The 13,194-nt window shown below is 46.0% G+C and overlaps 1 protein-coding gene across 1 annotated transcript; it reads left to right on the top strand.

Moving 5' to 3' along the window:
- The first annotated feature begins 1,706 nt into the window (after nt 1–1,706).
- On the top strand, nt 1,707–12,602 carry PARP2 (poly(ADP-ribose) polymerase 2). The gene is made up of 16 exons (XM_075531479.1): nt 1,707–1,851; nt 3,638–3,802; nt 4,257–4,327; nt 4,860–4,910; nt 7,044–7,140; nt 7,562–7,637; nt 8,246–8,348; nt 9,118–9,280; nt 9,504–9,642; nt 10,383–10,446; nt 10,527–10,661; nt 11,024–11,151; nt 11,331–11,430; nt 11,801–11,899; nt 12,106–12,230; nt 12,344–12,602. Exons 1-16 carry the CDS (start codon nt 1,809–1,811, stop codon nt 12,501–12,503), a joined length of 1,719 nt encoding a protein of 572 aa, XP_075387594.1. The 5' UTR covers nt 1,707–1,808; the 3' UTR covers nt 12,504–12,602.
- The last annotated feature ends 592 nt before the right edge of the window (nt 12,603–13,194 follow it).

Genomic DNA, 13,194 nt, shown 5'->3' with positions numbered 1-13,194 from the left:
CATATGAGGGTTGGAGGTACAGGGAATCCAGAGTGGATGATACCTTCAGGACCAAGGGTGTGAGGGACGATGCTGGGAGAGTGGAGGGTGAGTGGGTTGGAAAGGGGGAACTGATTACAAGGATCCACATGTGACCTCTTCCCTGGGAGAGGGACAGCAGAGAAGGGGGGAAGGGAGACTCCGGATAGGGCAAGATATGACAACATAACGATGTATAAATTACCAAGGGCATATGAGGGAGGGGGGAATGGGGAGGGAGGGGGAAAAAAAAAAGAGGACCTGATGCAAGGGGCTTAAGTGGAGAGCAAATGCCTTGAGAATGATTGGGGCAGGGAATGTATGGATGTGCTTTACACAATTTATGTATGTATATGTATGGATTGTGGTAAGAGTTGTATGAGTCCCTAATAAAATGTAAAAGAAGAAAAGAGAAAAAAATGATTAGGGCAAAGACTGTACAGATGTGTTTTATACAATTGATGTATGTATATGTATGAACTGTGAAAAGAATTGTATGAGCCCCAATAAATTGTTAAAATAAATTAAAAAAAAATATTTATAACCCCCCCCCCAAAAAAAAAATTTCTTCTCTAAATGCCTGGTAAAATTCCCCACTGAAGCTGAATTATTGTCTGTCCTCAATTGGACTATAAGCTCCAGGGAGACATGAACTATGTCTATTTTGAATAAATGATTATATTTCTAGCAAAAGTGTCCAATAAACTTGATGAAGTAATGAATTTACTAATTTTGAACCGTCTTTCTTTACTTGGAGTAAAATCTTCCTGTTTCTATTACATGATTTTAATGTGTTGCTTGCTGGGTTTTAGTTGATAATATTTAATTTAGAAGGTGCTGTGTCTAGGTGGGCGCTAGATTATTTAGAAAGTAAAGGAACCACTTAGAAAGGCCTTGTCATAGATGCGAGAATGCAATCCTCATTTCTTCTGGGTTGTCTGAAGGCCAAGTTACCCGCTGGGCTGATTAAAAAAATGTAGAACGACAGTCAGTGTCCGATCAGGAATGACAAGTGCACCGACCCCCTACTTCTTACGATCAGTAAGCACCCCAAACACTTCAGAACTCTTGACCTAAAATTAATGTTCTTCAAGTATTCCCTGTCATTAATTGGCATAGCATGCTTCAGTGTCTCGACTAGTAACTCGATTTTTCTCATTCCCTCCCAATAAAATCGTAGGGGCAGTTGTAGTCAGAATTAAGGAGTTAAAAAGAGGACGGGGGAGAGTAGTCTGAATTGGGTTATGGGGCCCCGGCGCGGGTGCCCCACCTCAGCCATTGAACTCACTTGGCCGGCCGTGAGTCTGTTCCAAGCTCCGGCGAAGGAGGCATCCGCCGGGCCCCTCCCGAGGGCGGGGTCCCCGGCTTCTCCTGCCCAGTCCGCCCCCGCGCGGAGCCCCGTTCTCTGGGAACTCACCTCCCCGCGGCTCAGGGAGGGCCCTGTTAGGGCCGCTGCTGGCCCTAGTCTCAGACCTTCCCAAGGGACAGGGGTAGAGTGACGGAGCACTCAGCGCGTGGCCCCACCGATGAGCTTCCCTCCGCCCTACAGGCTAAGAGATTGGCACTGCGCGCTTATAAGAATCCAGGAAGCAACTACATTTCAAGGTCAGGGTGACTTCCCACACTGCACAGCGACATGCAAATAGGACGGAACTTCCCGGAGACGTGCCTTTACGTCTTGGGGGAGGGAGAGAGGAACTCTGCCCAGCGCGCACGCGCACTGTTTTCCCGCCCGCTGTCTGGGCGGGTGGCTCCTGAGGGCGGCTTGGCGGCGTCAGCTCTCCGGCTTCATGGCGGCTCGGCGGCGCGGGACCCGCGGGAGCGCCCCGCGAGGTTGGGAGCTCCTTGTGGGGCGACGCCGTGGCGGGAGCGGGGCGGGCTTGAGGAAAGGCACGGGGCTGTCGGCTTCCACCGTACCCCGTTAAGGCGCCCCTGACCCGCCTTCACGGACTGGCAGATGAATTTTGACGGCGCCCTGGAAGCTACTGTGCGGTTTTTAGGCTTTGGGGATCGCAGGAACGTGGACAAGGTCGTGTGGGCCTGCAGCAAGCACTAAGTACCGTAGTCATCCATGGAATAAACTCAGGCGCGCCCGAGGTCAGGACGAGGACTCACTTCGTTGCCGGCTTATTATGTGACCCGCTTACCCATAGATTATGTAGTTCTGTGTGTTCGCTGTATATGACGTGTATGCCTTTTAAAAGCCCTGTAAGCCCCGTTATTTATTCCCATTGGGAAATGCATGCACTCTTTTGGTCCTGTGCCCCGCTGTCTGTCTATCTGTCTTCTTTTTTCAATAGCCAAGTGGCTCCTAAGAACCCATTTGACTGTTGGGGCTCGGGTACCCCGACGCTTATTGTAAGATGCATGCTAACTTCAGAGGTGTTATAACTCTTAGAATATAATGCCCTCCTTGGATTGTGTCCTGCGTTGCACAGGTCCACCCTATGTGTGTACTATTTTCACCATCCTCTGGACGTTAGGTGGGAGTAACTGAGGTGCAAAGAGATCAAATTACTTGTTTCGACTTCTCCGGGTCGAAAAAGGCAAACCTGGGCTGTAAAACAGATGGAAACCACAGGGTCACGTGTGTTGGTTGGTTGCTTGCTTGGTTATCCCATACAGACAAGTAGTTGGGGTATGACCGCTAGATGCTTGTCACGGGGGACACAGTATGCTGAAAAGATAAGCAGACTGTACTGAAAACTGAATCTGGCATGAATGTATGGGTTGTGATACGAGATTTAAGAGCCCCCAATAAAAGTATTTAATAGAAAAGAAAACTAAATCCAGAGCCATATTGACTTTAATATTGGGTTGGCTCTGGTGATACCTTCAGGTCTGCAAAGGCATGTTTGTTACACCTGATCTTTGCCAAAAGGCCGAGAAGCAATAGGCATGTTTGTTTCTATGTTTGAAGGCACAGGATGGTGAACTGAAAGGCCTGCGGCTCCTTTTCATTTCATTTCTTACTGAGTTTCCCCACATTGGAGCAGGGGTGTGGCAAGGATCATTTCTTTCTCTAGGAACTTTTGCAAAACCATCTTAAACCACTTCTTTAAAAGATGATGTTTTAGAGTGCTTGGGAGAGGAGTACAGAAAATCAAAGGCATAAATCTGACCTGAACCATTAAAACTTTGTCGGCAGATCCCCCTGTAATGAGGGCTAGATCTGATCTGGTTTCCAAGATTTTCTTTATTTTCAGTGTACCCTGTTTTCTTCGGTTTTTGTTTGTTCATATTAGAGTGTGTCTCAGAAGTGTTGTTCTGTTTATAGAGGTCAGCCTCTTGAAGCTGTGTTACAGACGTTTCCGGTTTTCAGTAGGAAACCCAGGATCGATGACCCTAGAGGGACAGCAAGAAGCATAAAGAGTTCAGCAGGAGGGGGTACAGTGGTGGCGGTGGGGTAAAAGAGACCATGTCAAGGAGGCATGTAGAAAGAGAATGCGTGGAAACTGATGGTGGTAGCAATTGTGCATTCTTGTCGTGATTGAAATTTGGAATGATGTGATACATGTATTCAATCCCAACTAAGTAATAAAAAAAAGACAATGGTTTTTGAAAGTAGGATCCTACTCAGTGTGCACTTTGACTCCTTTGCCCCTTCTTCTTTCGTCAGCTTCTGCGGCAGTAAATGGAACTAGGAGAGTTAATAATGGCAACACAGCTTCGGAGGACTCGCCTTCTGCCAAGAAAACTCGAAGAGGCCTGGAGCAAGGGGTGAAAAAGGAGGCTGAGGCCAAAGGAGAGGCTACCAGTTTTGACCGGACAGAAGACACGCAAGGTCAGCTTCCCATCTAGGCCGGGGGGACAAGGACCAGCAAGAGAGTTTCCGGGGAAGGAGAGTATATGTTGTTCTTTCAACTCATATGTTTTGAGGATATAATTAATTTCTCCTATTTCATTTTTCTGAGAAGGATTGGTAACCTTGGGAGACCATCAGGATTGCTTGTGTTGGGCATAATTGATTATTGACAGACCTCTAGCTAATGAGGAGTGCACTCTGGGTGGTGCAAATGGTTAATGTGGCCAGCTACTAACAAAGTGGCTTTTTAAGTTTGAGTTCAAATGTGCCTCAGAAGAAAGGCTTGGTGGTCTCCTTCAGAAAAAATCAACCACTGAAAACCCTGTAGGGGTTGACAGGAATCAGAATCTGGTTTTTATTTTTCCTGTTTAACCCTGTCAGCCACACTTGATTCCCTTCCAAGTGGCTACAGTACATACCTGTGTTTCCTCAGACTCGGTGAAGACCTTGCTGTTAAAAGGAAAAGCTCCCGTAGACCCGGAGTGCACAGTCAAGGTGGGGAAGGTGAGTGACGGTAGAGCTGTTCCTGGTTCCTTTGATCTCTCAGTGCACAGGCATCTTTTGTCACGGGTTCTTATCTGGGTCATTGCGAGTCTTCATTTTAGTCATTGTCCTCTACGAAAATATCCCCAGTGGTGCATTTTCTCCGAGGCCTGGGGGGATGGGAGTGTCACGGCTTCCACGTAGACTTGTGTTCAGCCTTCTACACCTCATTCTCTTAGAAGATACTACCTATCACTCCTCAAGGAGAATGTGTCTCTTTGTTTCCTGCAACGAGGTGCATCCCTGAGGAAGGGAAGGGACTTGAACACAGAAGGAAGGCTGCCTCTGAGTCAGGATCCTTTGCACTTCAGTAATTAGAAAGAGCCGCATGGTTCCGTACTTGTTAGAGTTAGGTCTCCAAGTACATGTGTGTGATTTCGCTCTCGGGAGAGGGTATGGGTGCCTACTGGTGGTTCTGAGGCAGAAGGAAATTCAGAGCCCCTCTTAGGATCGGGGACTGGGGCTGTACTGTCTTTTTTTCTCCTCTCTGCAGGCCCATGTATACTGTGAAGGGAATGATGTCTATGATGTCATGCTGAATCAGGTAAGGGGGGGAGCTGTGCTAGTTATAGGACTTGCTTTTCTATAATTATTGTTGATAATTCAAGACCAATACCCAGGTTTTTAATGCTGAAGCCCCTTATCACCGCGAGTGGTTACCATTCCATTTCTCAGCCCTAGAACCTGCTCCCTGATAGTGGATTCTTCTTTGAGAGTAGATCTCTTTAAAGGTGTCATGTCTTTGGAAAACCATGGAAGCCCTTTTGTGCATTTCCTAATAGATCGTTTTGGTCCTTTTCATACTTATTTTAAGACACTATATCTAATGTGGAGAGTATACTTTTGTTTGTTATCTGAATTGCTAATATTTTCCAAATGTGAATTTTGTCCTTATTGCAGTTTCATATTTTGCTGCTTAATTTCTCCATTTCTTTTTAAGAAACCCTTTTCTCTTTATTGAATTTTGTTTTCAGTAGATAAAATCTTTGCCCTCATTAATGTGTTTCCTGGATATTCTTCATATTTTATTTCTTGTTTTTTCTAACACATTGTAATTTTTTTTCTTTCTTTTTTTATATTTTATTAGGGGCTCATACAACTCTTATCACAATCCACACATATACATACATCAATTGTATAAAGCACATCCGTACTTTCTTTGTCCTAATCACTCTCAAAGCATTTGCACTCCCCTTAAGCCCTTTGCAATCAGGTCCTCTTTTTTTTCCCCCTCCCTCCCCAAACACATTGTAATTTAATGATTAAATTTTAACAGTTCCTTAATGTTCCTTTCTATGTTTCTTACCCCTAAATTATCATGAGTGGAAAAAATATACATATGTGTGTATATAAAAATGTATACATATATTTGCATATGTGTACATAATGAACTGATTGAAAGGCTCTTATGGCCCCGTGTTTTGTTCTAAAACCCTATGACTATTATCATGTGAACACCAGAGGACTGGCCAGGGCCCCCAGAGCCCATCACGATGTGCAGGGGCTTAATTGTGCATACCTACTCATCACCAGGTGAAATTATCCACCACAGATTAGTAAATAAGACCAATTAAACTCAAGCATTCTGTGCTTACTGTTAACCTACTACTGGGCTTGATCTTGTCCTAGACTTCTACTCTTCACTTTGAGTTCTTGTTAACCTCTTTATGGATACTGGTCCCATTCACTTTGTTTTAATAAAAACTTTATTACGGATTAGGTGGGGTCTGTCACATTCCTTTTGTCTCCAGTCAGGTCAGGTTAGGTAGGGGATAAAGGTGTGTGTCCGTGGTCCCTTCCCTACCCCGAGTCCCCTCCTAACCCAGTGTTGCTCTCAGCTCATTGTCAGATTGCTACAGCTAACAAACCAGAATGAGGAGTAGACTTGTCAAAGAGAAAGTCATCGAAATACAGGTATGATTGTCATGGACCTCTGGGCATCAAAATTGTTTTCCATTAGGAAATGATCGCTGGGAGTGAACTGGGAGCTAGAGAATACAGATGCCTAGGAGATGTCAATGGAGGAAGCTAAGGCAAAAATATGAAAACAGGAGCAGCCACTTCAAGATATTTGAGTCTGAGAGAGGGTCTTAGGAGGCTTCCTGACTCCCACTTAAATTTTTTTTAATATAAATCATTTTATTGGGGGCTCATACAATCCATACATCCATCCATTGTGTCAAGCACATATGTACATTTGTTGCCATCATCATTCTCAAAACATTTGCCGTCTACTTGAGCCCTTCGGCTGCTCTTTCCCCCCCCTCCCTCCCTCCCCACTTAAATGTTTAGGAGCCCAAAGTCTAACCTATAAATTCTGTTTCTGCCTTAAAGAACCCTGGTGGTGCAGGGTTAAGTACTTAGATGCCAACCACAAGGTTAGCAGTTTGAGCCTGCCAGCAGTCTGGCCCAGTGAAGACTCTAGCCTGGAAACCCTACAGGGCCGAGGATGCCAGAGGCTCGATGTCAGCCGGAAGCCACTCGATAGCAGTGGGTTTGGCCGTAGTGGCTTTGACTCCTTCTTTAGATCTTCTCCCTTGAAGGAAATCTACTTTTCTCGCCTGTGCTTTTTTCTTTACAGAAATGACTGGCCCCCTGACCAAGGAGCAATCTGTGTAGGTGGCTGCCATTTGCATGCCTCTCCCCTTTTTATGTTTACTTCTCTCTCTCATCTTAGACCAATCTCCAGTTCAACAACAACAAATATTATCTGATTCAGCTGTTGGAAGATGATGCCCAGAAAAACTTCAGTGTTTGGATGAGATGGGGCCGAGGTACTGCCTTTTGTATTGGATTTCATGAGTTGTTCTTCAGAAAGCCAAAGGCGGCCTAGAGAGGCCAAAGGATCCATGGGTTTCCGTTGGTTACATGGAGGCTCTGCATCTGGGATGGGACTTAAAAATCAGGTTGAGCTTCTGAAAATTGGGAGATGGCAGGCGTCCTCATTAGGAAGTTTGGGAACTTGGAGATTGGGAACTCTCCGGAGACTGGTCTGCTAGTGCTGTTGAAAGAGCACAGCAATTAGTGGACAATTTGCATCAACGTTCATTCCCTTTCCTGCCCATTAGTCAGATGCTAAGCAGAAAGACCTTAAGAGAACTGTCTTGCTAACATACAGGAACCCTGTCGGGGCTGAGGTCAGAACCATCTGATGCATGTTCTTCTTTTTTTTTTGATGCATGTTCTTCTTTGCAGTTGGGAAAACTGGGCAGCACAGCTTGGTGGCTTGTTCAGGGGACCTCACCAAGGCCAAGGAAATCTTTCAGAAAAAGTGAGTGCTAAGTAATTATTACCAAAAAACGCCCTTTACAAATATATCTTCTAGATTGAAAACTCTCAAATAAATGTGATTTGGGCTAAATGGTAGTGTCTTACAACCTTGTTGACTGGAATACCAAACTTGGATCAACCCAGAACCCTGAACTTGACTCGAAACTGAAAACTCTTAACATATTCAACAGATGACCGAGAAATTTAGGAAAAGCAGAGACCACTGTGGGGTGGCGAATATCTAGTTAGAGTTTTTAAACTCTGTTACTGTACTATGGATAAAGAACTTAATGGAATCTCTGGAAATATGTTTGTTTGTTTTTCCTTCATAGAACAGGATTGGATAAGGATCTTTTGCCCTAAATCTCAGCAATGTAGTGGTTTTATGTCTTAGGGAGGCCAATGGTCCTTTTATCTCTTTTAGTTCCTCAGCGACCTTGGTCTCCAGAGGTTTCTATTTATGGCCCCCAGTTGAGAAGCCAAACATTTTAGAAAGTTCACGTGTAAAGAAACTCTGTTGTGGGAAATAAAAAGTCAAGGGTGCCGGGAGGAAATAGTTGTAAGTAATGCTTTCTTTGTAAACTTTTCGTACCATGTTGGACCCTACAGATTCCTTGACAAAACAAAAAATAATTGGGAGGACCGCGCAAAGTTTGAGAAGGTACCTGGAAAATACGACATGCTACAGATGGACTATGCCGCCAGTACTCAGGTAAACAACTGTATCCTTGGGGAGGGTGGGCTGGGGCCGGGGAGCTCAGTTCCCTTGGCCAGGGGGCAGCCAAGCGGAATGGCTCAGCTCAGATCAGGTCCTAGAGCGGAATGGAGCAGAATACTGAGTCATCGCTGTTTCTTCCCTAAGAAAAGGAGCTTTACGGTCTTGAAGGGAGTGTAAGAACAAGGGGGGTAAAGGTGGCTCTCCAGTCCTTACTGTTTCCTACAGTTCGCCAAAATCTTAGATCCTATTTCTACATGTTTAATACTGTGAATCGAAAAAGGAGCAAGCAAACAAAGCATCGTTGATGTCGAGTACATTTTGACTCATGGCAACCCCGTGAGTGTGAAACTGTGCTCCAGAGATCGAAAGGGGAATAGTAAGTTTTCAAACTTTGTTTAACGTTGTCTTCGCTTCTGATTATTTACCACCGCAAAAAGATAAATAAATAAAAGTGAATTTTCATTGAGACGCCACCAGCGGATGATGAAAACAATCGTAAAAACTCACAAAAAATATGGAGAAATCCTAGCTTTTTCAGTTGCGAAGATTTGAGATCCAACAGCTGTGTACTTAAAGAGCTGTAGTCTTAGGAGAACAATTTTAGACAGTGTTGTGAGTTTTTAATTCGTAGAAGGCGGAACTGGAACAGAGAGTGGAAGTGCCTGAGTGCCTGCAAGCATGTTAATAGTACTCATCTTAGAGAGCCAGTCCTTACAAGGAGCTTGTAGTAGATCATTTCCAATCTATTTATTATTGGCATTAGGGTGAAGAGGAAACAAAAGAAGATAACTCTCTTAAACCTCGCTTGAAGCCAGAGTCTCAGCTAGATCTCCGGGTACAGGAGCTGATAAAGTTGATCTGTAATGTCCAGGCCATGGAAGAGATGATGATAGAGATGAAGTATGATATCAAGAAAGCCCCACTTGGTAGGACTTCAGATTCTGCCCTGCATTCTTCTGTTTCCTGGGTCCTTTCATGGGCTAGTCCATTGCCTGCAGGACTGTACTGGATTGAGGAAAGGGGGCTGGGGGAGAAAGGTTGTGGGAGAGGGAGAGGTTCTGTTTTGAAAGTCTTGTATTGGGCAGGCATAGAAGTGCACTTTCCAGGACAGGATCTTATTTGAAGTCTGATCTCTGGCTGGGCCTGCAGGAAAGCTGACAGTAGCACAAATCAAGGCCGGCTACCGGTCTCTAAAGAAGATTGAGGACTGTATTCACACTGGCCGGCTGGGGCGAGCTCTCACTGAAGCATGCAACGAGTTCTACACCAGGATCCCACATGACTTTGGGTAAGACCTGAGCTGCCCTGTCAATCACTTTGTACCACACCTTCCCATCTCCTAAGTCAACCAGCAACAACTATACTCCTTAAATATTTCCATTCCTTAGGAAATTATTTTCTCGAGTAGAGTAATTTATAGAGATCCTGTTTAATCAGCTAGCAAATATGAGAGGCACTCTCGTGGCCTGATTACAGCCATATCCCCTGACCACGTGGAAGTTACTGACTCTGGAGAGAACAATCTAATACCTGGTAGTCAAGCATATTGACGCGTTGCCTTTTCCTCAAGGTTAACTGTGACCACCTTGACACCATTTCTGTGAACTCATAACATGGAATACGCTTTACCTTGGTTGGTTATCTATATGGAGTTTCAGTCTTTCTTTTTAAACCTCCTGACTTTTATGACGGTCCCAAATCTACCTCTGCTTCTAGACAGGACTACATCAAAAATTTTCCTCGTTGATGGCAATATGCCTTTTTACAAAAGGATTCCTTGAAAAAAGAAAATCTATCCTCGTCCCAGATGTCAAAGTCTGTTTGGGTTGTCTGACCTCACTTGGAGTACACACAGACTGTCAGTTCCTGTGGGTGGAACTTAAAGTCTGCTTATAGACCTCTCTCCTACCAATGAAAGACCCAGGTTCTCACGACTATTCCAGAGGACTTGTTTTCAGTCTGTTGCTTTTAGTCACGTGCCCTTTGGCCACACACGTGAGAGCTCACGGGTTATTCCTTCGTCCTCAGACTCCGGACCCCTCCACTAATCCGAACAGAGAAAGAACTGTCGGAAAAGGTGCAACTACTAGAGGTGAGAAGGGAGTGGGTTGGGGGTGTGAGGTCCCCTGCCCTAGGCTCCTCCCACATTGAGTCTGCGTGCCACCTTTTCAGGCTTTGGGCGACATTGAAATAGCCATTAAGCTGGTGAAAACAGAGCTGCAAAGTCCAGAACACCCACTGGACCAACACTACAGAAACCTGCGCTGTGACTTGCGCCCTCTAGACCATGCAAGTTCTGAGTTCAAAGTAAGCAAACATGATCCTTTTTGTCACACCTATTGGTATTCCCTCTCCCACCCCACTGCTCTGACTGCTGATCAACAGCAAACTATGGACTAGGCCTCCTACTCCCACAAAACGTTAGTCTCGGAAACTCACAGGGGCAGTCCTACCCTGTCCTATAGGGTCGCGGTGTCGAAGTTTGTTTGTGTGTTATGGATAGGACACTTATTCACTAGGAATTCGGGTCCTCCTGCTCGTTCTAAGTGCCTGGTAAAACCATTTGGGAACAGAAAGCTCTGCCAAGTCATGCCAGAAGCCCTGGTGCGTCTCAGCTCAGCCTGGTCTCTCTCGGAATCCGGCAGCTGCGCCTTCCATGCTTTGCACAGGTGATTTCCCAGTACCTACAGTCCACGCACGCGCCCACACACAGCGACTATACCATGACCTTGCTGGACGTTTTTGAAGTAGAGAAGGAGGGGGAGAAGGAAGCCTTCCGAGAGGAGCTCGACAACAGGTCTGCCCCAGACTCTGGGTTCCAAAGGCCTCCCTGTCTTCCCTGTTCTCCGGGGCTGCAGTGCCGCCGTGGAAATTATCTAGGAGGGGGGCCAGGCAGCTGCTGGCTCCCGTAGGCTCCTGGCCTTTGCTTGCAGGAGGGCCGCAGCGCACAGACTGACTGGAATGGCTTTCCCTTAGGATGCTGCTGTGGCATGGCTCCAGGCTGAGTAACTGGGTGGGAATCCTGAGCCATGGGCTTCGAATTGCCCCACCAGAGGCTCCCATCACAGGCTATATGGTGAGTACGAGTTGAACCATGGAAGGAGACCTATGGAAAGGGCTTAGTTACCGCCCTCCTCCTGCCCCCCCCCCTTACTCTCTTTAAGTTAAGATTAGGTGATGCCCCTTTCCAAGAATTAATCCATCTCACTGGTGCCTGCCATTTCTTAGCACGTCCTGTTTTCTCTAATTCCCTAAGCATAACCTCGTCTCCCCAGAAAAAAATCCACAGATGGTTTTTTCCCTCTGCAACAGAATTCGGGGAGCAGAGAGGACCTGGGGAGGGTCTGTTGCGGGAATGGAAACAGAGTCGGGCAAGCATGAGGCTGCCTCCTAGCACACTGGGCTGGGCAGCAGATCTTGATGTTTATTTTCTTTGTGTATTTCAGTTTGGAAAAGGCATCTACTTTGCTGATATGTCTTCCAAGAGTGCCAATTACTGCTTTGCCTCCCGCCTAAAAGACACAGGGCTGCTGCTCCTATCAGAGGTGGGTTCTAGTTTATTCTGCGCACCTGTTTCTCCAAAGAAAGGGAGTCGGGAGGGGAGAGCCTGACAGGACCCAGCGCAAAGCCCATCGCATTGCTCCTCGGCTGCAGTGGGCAAAGACCTGCTGGTGGGCTTTTCCTGTTGGCTTTGGTGCCCTCCTTCCACTCTTGGGAGGACATGGACATTCACTGAGCTTTTGCTTTCCAGGTTGCTCTGGGTCAGTGTAATGAGCTACTGGGAGCCAATCCTGAGGCAGAAGGATTACTTCAAGGCAAACACAGCACCAAGGGGCTGGGCAAGATAGCGCCCAGTCCGTCAGGCTTTATCACCCTGTAAGTACTTAGGGCCGGGACCCCCCGTGGACTCTGTTTGAACATATAGGCCTGTCCTGTGGATCCAGCTTGTGCACAGGGTCTGCCGTTCACACGCCTTTTCCCTTTGACAGGAATGGGAGTACAGTGCCCTTGGGACCAGCTGGGAACACAGGAGTTCTGAATCCAGAGGGCTACACCCTCAACTACAATGAATTCATTGTCTATAACCCCAACCAGGTCCGTATGCGATACCTTCTGAAGGTTCGATTTAATTTTCTACAGCTCTGGTGAATGTGTGTATTAAATAAACCAGAGAGCATATGCTCTTCAATCAAGAAAATAAGCAGTATTTTACTTGGGAATTTTCTAATACTTTTTATAATAAACTGGTACTACAAATCACTGGCTCCTTTGGGCTTTCCTTCTCTAAGCACATATTTCTTCTGAAATTTGACGTGAAAGCAAAACTCATTATCCCTCAAATCCCTACATCCTCAGCGCCTGATTGTAGAATCAGTGCTGTGGATTTCCCTATGAGAGCCCTATCAACCCAGATGACAGTTCCTGTACTAGACATGGTTTGTCTCCTAAAAATACACAGACTGGCTGCCGTCGAATCAGTGCTGACTCAGGGTAGAACTACCCCGTGAGTTTACGAGACTCTGACTCGATGGAGTTAGAAAGCCCCGTCTTTCTCCCTCGGAGCAGCTGGTGGTTTCGAGCTGTTGACCTGGCAGTTAGCAGCCCAATATGCTACCTCTCCACCACTAGGGCCCCTCTTGGTTTGTCTATTACAATTCCTTAAAGTTTTGGACATACATTTTCTTCCTCGGTCCTTAGAATGAAAGGGTATCAAGAAACTTCCCCTCCAACAGAATACACTCGTAGGAAGATAAAAAGGTTCTAGAACTTTTGCTCAAGAGGATCCAAAGTCTATATTAAATCCATTGGTCCGATTATACCACTTTCAAATCAAGTTTTA

The sequence above is a fragment of the Tenrec ecaudatus genome, chromosome 14 (genome assembly GCF_050624435.1).
Source record: "Tenrec ecaudatus isolate mTenEca1 chromosome 14, mTenEca1.hap1, whole genome shotgun sequence".
Lineage (NCBI taxonomy): Eukaryota > Metazoa > Chordata > Mammalia > Afrosoricida > Tenrecidae > Tenrec > Tenrec ecaudatus.
Note: the sequence above shows the minus strand (reverse complement) of the source record. Positions and strands in the feature narration are given on the sequence as shown.